General features: G+C 37.7%; 1 protein-coding gene across 2 annotated transcripts; it reads left to right on the forward strand.

Moving 5' to 3' along the window:
- The first annotated feature begins 492 nt into the window (after nt 1-492).
- On the forward strand, nt 493-10234 carry LOC104228240 (lysine-specific demethylase JMJ32). 2 transcript variants are annotated; one of them, XR_711300.2, is made up of 5 exons: nt 493-1189; nt 2216-2391; nt 8831-8901; nt 9036-9493; nt 9595-10234. XR_711300.2 is itself a non-coding variant. In XM_009780676.2 (4 exons), exons 1-4 carry the CDS (start codon nt 530-532, stop codon nt 9245-9247), a joined length of 1119 nt encoding a protein of 372 aa, XP_009778978.1. In that variant the 5' UTR covers nt 493-529; the 3' UTR covers nt 9248-10234. The 2 variants fall into 2 exon arrangements, 1 of the variants encoding a protein (XP_009778978.1); XM_009780676.2 differs by having other exon boundaries at nt 9036-10234.
- The last annotated feature ends 382 nt before the right edge of the window (nt 10235-10616 follow it).

Here is a 10616-nt window from a genome sequence, read left to right on the forward strand (position 1 = left end):
CCAAGTGATACAAAACTTAGCTTCAACTCTACAATGATAAAATATACAACTTTCCACCATTTTCACGGTCTGAAAAAATGAAGAAAAAAAATTGAAAATGGAGCTTCAGATTTTTAAAAATGGAGGAAGGGGGTACTTTAAAAGGAATAAATAAGAACACAATTAAACACAACCCATTTTGTACTGTTGGGCGTTGGGAAGGGGGGTTTTCACGCTCCTGTGCGTCGTGTTCCTCACGCGGGCTGCTGATTAGGACCAACTGACGCCACATGGGCATGATCAATGGTCAAATGTATTTATTAGTTATGGAAAAAATAAGTTCGAGTGTTCAAATGGGAAAGTTATAAGTTTATGTATCGGCTTTTAAAACTCCGTCAAATTTAAGTGGTCAGGAAACCATTTCGCTTTCTGATAATATTTTTATATTCTTTGCCAAATAGCCTCAAAAACTAGACTACAAAAAAAAAATGAAAATAGCAATATAGCACACATTTCCCATTGGTGAGGGTTTAAGGCTTTAAGCACAGCCATGGAAGAACCCGTCGAAAACCTCTGGCAAGAAGTTCGAGATCTAAGCCTAGGCTCCAGCACCCATATTGACCTCCTCTCTTCCCCACCCACCCCTCTCCAATTCCTCCGCGATTACGTCTCCCCCAACAAACCCTGCCTCATTTCCAACGCCATAAACCACTGGCCAGCCACCAATCTCTGGCATTCCACCCCTTATCTCCTCAATACTCTCTCTTCCTCCTCTGTTTCGCTTCATCTCACCCCTACAGGCAAAGCTGATGCACTTACCCCACACCCCACTACTTCCATTACTTGTTTCGCCTCTGCTAAAGTTCAACGTATCCCTTTTCCTGATGCTTTGACGCGGGTCTTAGAATCGGACCCAAATTGTGTGGGTTATCTACAGCAGCAGAATGATTGTTTTCGTAGTGAGTATGGGCCTTTGAGTCACGATTGTGACCTTGAGTTTACTTGGGCTTCTGAGGCTCTTGGGTGTTTGCCTGAAGCTGTGAACCTTTGGATTGGTAATGATTTGTCTGAAACTTCATTTCATAAGGATCATTATGAGAACATATATGCTGTTGTTTCTGGGGAGAAGCATTTTTTACTTCTTCCTCCTACTGATGTTCACAGGATGTATATTCGTCCGTATCCTGCTGCCAATTACCACTACTCCCAGGTTTCATATATTCTTTAATGTGCTCGTAAGTTATGTGCTTGAACTTTGGTTCAGTTTTTATGTGTGAAATTCTAGGAAATGAGTGCGTTCAGTGGCAAAGTTAGGAATTTAATTAAGGATGTTCAAAAATTTTGACCTATATATGCGGTATAATTTTCTACATACATAGTATAATTTTTAGACAAATGGTATATATGTGTCGATGGGTTTCCACAGAATTAGCAATTTTGTTCAACATTCTTTTCTTTCTTGTATTAATTTCTTATAAATATGTTGGGTTTTTATATATGAATGAGATGTTTGTTCCGATTATAGCACTTTGTGATGTATATGTGTTGATGGTTCGGCATGGAAGTTCAATTTGGTGGTCATTAATTTTTGGAGAACTTGAATTTCAGTATAATGTCCTGTTCTTTAACGTATTCATATGTTATGTAGTTGAAGTGAAGTTTTGGTGGATTTTTATATGTGAATTGTAAGATTGTATGACTTTCTAGCCCTTTATGATGTATATGTGCTGATGGGTTGCAATGAAAAATTATAAAGTTGAAGAATTTTTTCCAAATATAGAAAGTTGTCAAAATCTTTTTTTTTGGGGTTGTGGGGGTGGGTGGGATGGACCTAAAAAAAAGAGTATCATATAAAAAGGCACAGAAGAAATATGTGGTATATGTATATTGTGTTATAACAAGTAGCTTAGAAGATCAAGTGGCTTAAAGCAATCCTAATTGTAACCTTTATTCATTCTTGGAAATAGGAGAAAACTTACACCGTTACTCATAAATTAGCAATGTTATGGCGGTGTTATAGCAGTATCCCAATGTTCAGGTTCCTTTTTTTCTTTCATGTATTATGTACTTGTAGTTTTATTGGGTTTTCTGTATGAGTTGTAGGAGTCATTTGTAGTGTTTTGTGATGTATATGATGAGCTGCAATGGTTATAATTTGTTTCAGGAAACTTGAATTTCAGTACAATGTACTGTTATACTGTGCTGATATGTGTTCTGCTGCTTTCTGGTATTATAGGATACTGGGGAATTCTCTTTGGAACTGGAGGAACCAGTGAGATATGTGCCATGGTGCAGTGTTAATCCATACCCTTCACCTGAGTTGAAGGAGAAGGAAATGGCCCAGTTTCCCTTATATTTTGATGGACCAAAACCATTTGAAGTTACAGTCAAGGCGGGCGAGATTCTTTACTTGTAAGTTTCAGGAGTATCATTTACATTTTTTTCTCATTTAGTTTCAATGTTCCCCTCGCCAACACTAGGTCCAATCATTGATCTCTAGAATGCATTTTACATAGTTGGTAACCTTGATGTTTCTCAATGTAGCTTGAGCATTTGCCTCACTTTTCATCCCCCAGTCCAGAGAAAGAAAAAAAGTTCAGTGAGTCATCTCTTTGGGTGCTAGTTTAAGAGTTATTGCACATTATCAACTAGGGGCAAAGTAGCTGCTTCGTTTCCCTTGGGAGCTTGTAGTTGAAGTACTCCCCCTCAAACCATAAATCCTCTCCCCAATTCCACGTGCCTCCGCAACATCACCCCAAGTGCAATTAGAAGTTCCTCAAATACTTCTTCATCTGCATGATTTTTTGAGACTGCATGATCTTCTGGAACTCTAGTTATTCATTCATTAGCACATCGATGTTGTCCAAACTAATTGGATCAATTTTATTGCGAGTGTTGTAACGACGCCTCAATGTTCTTTGTACTTCATGAAGACTAGATCATTGAGACGCTTCAAGGTTAGTTTGTTCCTCTTTTTGGTATGAATATGCAAATAATAAATAATTAGTAAGATTAGGACAATTGAGATATAATTTAATTATCTCAATATACTAAATCTTTCTTCTTAGTTCTTTCATGTTCAAATACGCTTCAATTCCTTTCACACCCGGATGAGCTACACGTTAGACTTGGAACTTTGACGGCAAACTTTTGTAATTTTGGAGTGGAATGACCATATTGCTTCCACCATTCAACTGTAGAAGTAGAACAAATATTCAAAACATAATATTTATAAAGAAATAACTTATTAACTATAAAGCAACATATAAGCACTCGCTCACCTGGAGACTTCATCTTTCTTTGTCTAATAGCCATGTTTTTTCCAAAAAGTTGCTCAGCATTCCTATAAGTACTAAATTGCTCTACAATTTTATCTTGCACGGATTCTTGTATCAACTTCTCAATACATTCAATGTGTTCATTCAACAATTTTTCATCTCCTATAATCCTCTCTTCATTGTCATAAAACAGTTCCAGGTTCAAAACAAGTCCAGCTGCATGCAAAGGGCGATGAATCTAATGTCCACCTTTTATCTATGATCTCAACGACGTTTTTTTTAATCACTAAAACAGTCTCGAATAGCCTCCTTGCCCTATCCATTGCTTCGTAAAAGTAGCTCATTGATGGTCTTTGCTCCCCATCCACCAAACGAAGCACTTTAATTAAAGGACCACCAATCTTCAATGCATGAACCACATTATTCCAGAATGCAGTAGAAAGCATAACATCTGCAGATTCTCTCCCTCGAGCTTTCCTTCCATAGGCACTATTAGTGTACTCATCTGAAACAAACAACTTCTTCAAATTGCTTTTTTGCTCATACATCCTATGCAAAGTCAAGAAAGTGGTAGCAAATCTTGTCTTTGCAGGTTTAACCAAGCTTCTTTGTTTAGTGAATCTCTTCGTCATATTCAATAGCAAAGGCCTTTGAGCAATATAAGAATGCACTCCAATTGCCTGATTAAAGACTGAACTGAAGGGTCTTTCCTTGAAAATGTCACTGAAGATCAAATTAATGCAATGTGCTGCACACGAAGTCCAATAAATATGCGGGTACGCTACAGACATCAAATCACCAGCTTTAACATTTTTACTGGCGTTGTCCGTAACAATTTGAACAACATTTTCTGCTCCAATAGAGTCTATTGTACTCTTGAACAAGGAGTACATTTTGGTTGAATCAGTAGAAGAGTTGCTTGCATCAATGGACTCAAGAAATAAGCTTCCTTAGGAGAATTCACCAAGATATTGATGATCATTTTTCCATTTCTTGTCGTCCACTTATCCATCATAATGGAATAACCAAACTAGTTCCATTCTGCTTTGTGCTCCTCCATGATTTTGTTAGCCTCTTCCACCTCCTTTTTTAGATATGGACCTCTAATTTCATGATAAGTTGGAGGTTTCATTCCTGGACCATATTGGTGTACGACCTCAATAATGTCTCCAAAAGTTAAAGCTTCTGCATGATAGGTCTGTGATGCTGGGCTCCTTTTCAATTGTGTCAACTAAATTGACACTTATAGAGACTTTATTGATATCGTTGGTCAATATGGACCTGGAATGAAGCCTCCCACTTATCATGAAATCAGAGGTCCTTATCTAAATAAAGAAGTGGATGCTCCATTATGATGGATAAGTGGACGACAAGAATTAGAAAAATGATTATTAATGTGTTGGTGAATTCTCTCAAGGGAAGTTTGTTTCTTGAGTCGATTAATGCTAGCGACGCGTCCACTAACCACATCAAAATGTTCACCTTGTTTCAGAACACCATTGAAAAGATTGTCCCAAGCAATGTTGTTCAAGTGGTCACTGATAATGCGAGTGAAAAATGTTAAAGCGGGTGGTATGGTGCAAGGAGCGTACCCAAATGTCTATTGAACTCCATGTGCGGCTCATTGTATCAACTTAATGTTCGGGGACATTTTCAAGGAAAAACCCTTCTCTACAATTTTTGGCCAGGGCGTTAGGATACATTCTTATATTGCTCAGCGACCCTTGTTATTGAATATGATGAGAAGATTCACCAAGCAAAAAATTTTGGTGAAATTGGGCAAGACAAGGTTCGCCACTGCTTTCTTGACTTTGCATAGTATCCACTTGCAAAAAGCCAATTTGAGAAAGTTGTTCATTTCAGAGGAATGGAACAAGAGTAAATTTGCAAAGGAAGCTGGGGGAAAGAATCTGCACGCATTATTCTTTTTGGAATAATGTCCTTCGTGCTCTTAAAATTGGTGGCCCTTTGATTAGAGTACTCCGTTTGGTGGATGGGGAGCAAAAATCACCAATGGGCTACCTCTATGAAGCTATGGATAGGGCCAATGAGGTTATTCAAGCATCATTCGCTGGTGAGCAGAAATATGCAAAGGTCTTTTAGATCATTGATTCAAGATGGACGGAGCAACTTCATCGACCTTTGCATGAAGCTGGACTTATTCTGAACCCGTCACTATTTTATGATCAGTATGAGAATAATTCACTGGCTAAAAAAGTGTGGAAGGGATTCCACGAGTGTGATATTAAGTTGACCCAAGATGAAGAGTTGGAAGAAAAGATAGTAGATCAGTTTGCTATTTACAAGGCAGGTGAAGGACTTTTTAAGCTGCGACTGGCTATTAAACAAAGAAAGACGAAGTCGCAAGGTGATCGAGTGCTTCTATATTTTATAGTTCTAACTTTTAATGTATTTTTTATACTTATTAACTCTTCAATATGTTTTTCACTTTTATAGTTGAGTGGTGGGACCAATATGGTGCAGAGACTTCGGATTTTCAGACTTTCGCCATCAAAGTTCTAAGTTTAACTTATAGTTCATCCAAATGTGAAAGGAACTGGAGCATTTTTCAACACGTGAGAACTAAAAAGAATGATTTCGTGTTTTGAGATAAAGTAAATTATATCTCAATTGTCGTAACTCCTACTAGTTAGTCGACACATCTCGTTAGTAGATTCATACGAAGAAGAGGAATCGGCTAACCTTGAAGCGCCTCTATAATCTAGTGTTCATAAAATACAATAGAGTATTGAGACGTCGCTACAACCACCGCAATCTAATTGATCCAATTCTTTTGAACAATATTGATAAGGCTAGTGAGTGGCTAACCGGAGTCCCCGAAAATTGTGAAGATGAAGAAGTATTTGAAGGCGACTCTAATTTCACTTGGGGTGAAGTTGCGGAGGCTAGTGGAGTTGGGGAGAACCCTTATGGTTTAAGGGGAAATACTTCAAGTTCAAGCTCAAATAGGAAGAGAAAAAGTGTGGCTACTACATGTCAATCCCTAATTGATGAAGATGAAAGTGATTATGAAGAGGAAGAGGAAGAGGAAGAGAAGGGGGAAGGAGATGACGAGCAATATGAAGATAATAGAGAAATTCAAGATTTTGACAATCTTGAAGAAGAATAATTAGAGTAGAAGAATAAGATGTTGATTCTAGTAATTTAGTGGTTTTGATTTTGCTTGTCGTATGGTTTATGGAGGATTTTGTGGTACCTACTTTTAAGTTTTTAAATTGAACTTTTTGATTATTTATATTGTCTCTTTGCAAGGTTTACATTATGTTTTTTAAGAATTGCGCTTCACTTCAATGAAGCGTGCACTTCGCTTTTGAAGCGAGGCGAGCCCTTGTCGCTTTTTTGCGCTTCTCGCTCTAAAAAATACTGGTCTTACCAGTAGATCCACAACTTGAAGACATTGTTTTTATCCTTCCCCGCTTTTGTGATTTTAATGGAAGCGACGAACCATCGTCACCTTCTTCTATTTCATCATCGTCATCATCAAGATTATGTAGTTGTTCTTGTTCATGATGTATTTGAGTTTTTAACTCTCTTTTTTTTTTTTTGAAGATATGCTTTCATTTCTTTCTTTACATGCGGCGGAACTTTAGGACAAGATGCGACATTTGGATCACCACCGATTAGATGAAATTTTTGACGATGGATTCCCCTATTCGAAATCTTATCACAAAAAAGACATCTAATTGCCATTTTGTTGGTCTTGTTAACTCTTACAGAATAAGCTCAAACCTGCTCTTTTCTATCTTCTTTTGGTGCCATTAAAAGAACAACTGAATAACACATAAAAAAGGCAATAAGAACAAAGAATAAATGATATGAAAAAAATGGTAATAAGTATACCAAAAAAATGGCAGTAAGCCAGTAACTGAAACGAAAAAAATTGGGCAGCATTTCTCTGCAATTTAAGAGTGAAACAGTGAAAGAAAAAGAAGAAGAAGAGAATGAGAAAAAGAAGAACTGAACGGAAAAAAAAATTTAGCCAGCATTTTGCTGCTATTTTGAGACTGAAACATGGAAAGAAAAAGAAGAAAAAGAAGAGGAGGAGGAGGAGGTCGCGTACCTGCTTGAACTTGATAAACTTGAAGTTGAAAAGTGCAGAAAATGGGAACCTTAGTCGCCTGTTGTTCTCTGCTGCTCGATGGTCTTTTAAAAAAAGAGAGCCCTTTTAATTTAATAACGTTGGCAGCCGTTTATATGTAGAAGCGCTCGCTTCTGTCGCTTTTTTCGCTTTTACGCTTTCTTTTTTGGAGAAGCGCCCGCATTATATAACCTGCTACGCTTCACATCAGAGATGCGCCTGATGGTCCACTTCGCTTCGCGCTTTAAGCGCTAAAGCGAGCGCTTTTCACAACACCGGTCCCTTCTCTTCTTGTCTTTTCTGTCTTCTTGAGCCAAGGGTCTTTCAGAAACAGCCTCTATACTCCATCGGGGTTGGGGTAAGGTCTGCGTACACACTACCCTCCCCAGACCCCACTTTTGGGATTTCACTGGGTTGTTGTCGTTGTTTGTTGTTGTCTTAAGCTTTGGCTTTTGAGAATTTCCTCAAATTTTGCAAACTTTTGGTTTTGTCAACAAATTTATTTCTCATTCTAGTGTATTATTTTAAGAATTTTGAATTTCGTTTTTAACTAGCCCCTAAGTTTTTACTAGATATATTTGGGCTAGAATTCCAAAACTCAAACAATTAATTGATCTTACTTTATTCTCACTGCAATGAATAAACCCGATTAGCAAAATGGGATGGAGACAGTGCAATGTCTAGCTGAAGCTTGTACTGGCCACGGAGAGATAGGTAGCAAGGACAAACTCAATATGAATTGCTTGTGGACCTTTTTCATTATTCTCCCCGACAGCTCGAATGCCATTCCGCTTTCCACAAATTAAGAATCTAAATTCTTATCTATACTCCATTAAAGTCAGCCCTTCCCCGGGGCATAGCGGGAGCTTAGTGCACCAGGCTGTCCTTTTTTTACTCCATTAAAGTCAGCAAAAAATGTGCTTTCCATCGAATAACGGGGAGTCATCTCCTTTTTATATTCATCTTTGTTTGGACGATTACCATTCCTTTTATTCGTCATGCTTGTATAATTTCCTGTGATGCAATATTTATCCTCTCTTCCTGGCATCAAGCAGGAGAAAGAATGTAAGAGTCTACACTTTCCTTGGTGGAAAGAGATCTGCTATGCAGTTGAAATATTGAAATTGAAAATTGACTTGAGTATTTTTCTAGTGTACGTGTTTAGCATGTTTCATTGTGTTCTGGATGGCTAAGGCTGTTCATAATTCTGTAAAAACCAAATGAGATGAACCGAACTTTCAGTTTGGTTCTGGTAATTTGGTAATCCGGTTCAGTTCTTGATTTGCATCTGAAAAATTCGGTAATTTGGTAACAAACCGAGAAAACCTGCCCAATACCTGCTCTACTATTTGTGTATCAGAAAATATTTTTGGGGCTTCTTAAAAAGTTCCATGCATTTCTTGATGCCGTATGGATGGTAGCTTTACCTAGTGGTGTTAATTAACCATATTTCTCTTTTACACATATTATACAGGCCAAGCATGTGGTTTCACCATGTTAGACAGAGCCCAGACAGTAGAGGACTCACCATTGCTGTAAACTACTGTAAGAATCTTAAATACCAGCCTATTTAACAAAAACTGAAAGGAAGAAAAACGGACAGAAAAAGAAAGCCTTTTCTCATCTTTGTTCTTTCCTTTCCAAGGGTAATGGTAACTAAACTGCTGTTTGTTGGACAGGGTGTGACATGCGATTTGATATCAAATATGCTTACTTCAACTTCCTGCAATCACTGCCTCATTCCATGCTGTGCAATCCTGCATCATCTGGAAATTTACTTGTGGAGTCACAATGCCATTCATCTATGGGAAACTCTGGAGAGGAATCCAGCATCACTGCTTCAGCCAATGATGACTTATTACAGGATTCTAATGACGCTGCAGAAAAGTAAGCATCGCATGCTGTCAGGAGCCCTATGGTGAGAAGCAAGGAAATTTCTAGTTCTTTGAGATCCAATACTGCAAGCATCCTTTTGTTTCCGCTTGCTGAGTGTTTTCAACATGAGATGGGAGAAGCTCAAATGAGCATTTCACTTCATGATTGCCCCCGGGTTTGCATCTCTGGTTTAGTCAGCTAGGGAGATTCTTCAATGTGCCATTTAATATCCAGAGCAACAGTGTCAGTGATGGAGGTTCAGGTGCCATATTCTTTAGAGATTTGCCAGTGTATTTATATGATCCACCTTCTCCTGTTCTGTGTCATCCTTTTACTTAATGCTTCCGTAATCTGCTATTGAAGCTTTGCTTACATGTTCCGCTTATCAGTAAGGGAAGGTCAACCTGATCCGATTAAAGGAAGCCATCTTCTTGAAAAGGCATGCACTTTATAGGATTTATTCTTTCAAGCCTTGGCAATCATCAGTTATCGGGTAGAGTGGCATTAGGATGGTTCCTCAAGAGACAAAAGCCACAGCTCATGGTTGTTGCCATAAATTGGAGGAGAGTGTACTATTTTGCGTTTATAACAAAAGTGCACGAATCACATTCCGATATTAGACTATCTCTTGCTTGCTTCTTTACTGATTCTCTGGTATAAATGTGCCTTTGGATTGCGTTAATGGAACATTTGTTTCTCGGAGAAGGAAAATTGGAAAATTCCAGAGCTGGAATACTTGTTAAGATTTTTGTGTGGGTTGTGGCCAGAAGAAAAAATTGGAGTTGATACTGACATTTGAAATGTGGCATAATTCATCATTTTACACCTTTCACTCATGGTCTGCCGAACTGCTTATTATCCTTCAAATTAATTTTAGCTTCAAAACCACACATTTTTTCTTCAATTAAAGTTTTTTAGTTGGTGTAATCATGTCTCATGAGGTTACAATTTGTCCAATTCTGCCCACTGCTAAAATGGGAGATGGGAGGATTTGTTTGCTGAATAGCTGTGTTTTGTACATATGCAGTATAGTTATTCGACTCCATAATTCATCATATAATATTGCTGAAAATTGTCTTGTTCAAAGTGATTGCATATCTCCTCATCATAAAATTGCATTACTCTCTATATACGCACGCATTTCTTATATATTCTACTTCCGAGATTCAAGAACACTTGAAGAAAGCAAAGCAGTAATAAAATTTATTATCCAACTTTATTTTAAACAATAGAAAATATATGAACATCCACATAATGTAATAAAAGAGCTTAGTTATGGATTTAATGTACATGAGATTCGTAGGAAGTTTGATATACATACAAAAGGGAAGTAAAGATTCGTCCAACCAAATTGCTTGCTTTATATTTGACGACTCTTGAGTATG

This window comes from Nicotiana sylvestris, chromosome 8 (assembly GCF_000393655.2).
Source record: "Nicotiana sylvestris chromosome 8, ASM39365v2, whole genome shotgun sequence".
NCBI classification, from domain to species: Eukaryota; Viridiplantae; Streptophyta; class Magnoliopsida; order Solanales; family Solanaceae; genus Nicotiana; species Nicotiana sylvestris.

What these genes read in the sequence shown, in the direction of transcription:
- LOC104228240 (XM_009780676.2), top strand. Translation starts at nt 530, where the DNA reads ATGGAAGAACCCGTCGAAAACCTCTGGCAAGAAGTTCGAGATCTAAGC. An exon ending in CCAATTACCACTACTCCCAG is followed by an intron (nt 1,190 to 2,215) that starts GTTTCATATATT and finishes CTGGTATTATAG; the next exon opens with GATACTGGGGAATTCTCTTT. An exon ending in GCGGGCGAGATTCTTTACTT is followed by an intron (nt 2,392 to 8,830) that starts GTAAGTTTCAGG and finishes CATATTATACAG; the next exon opens with GCCAAGCATGTGGTTTCACC.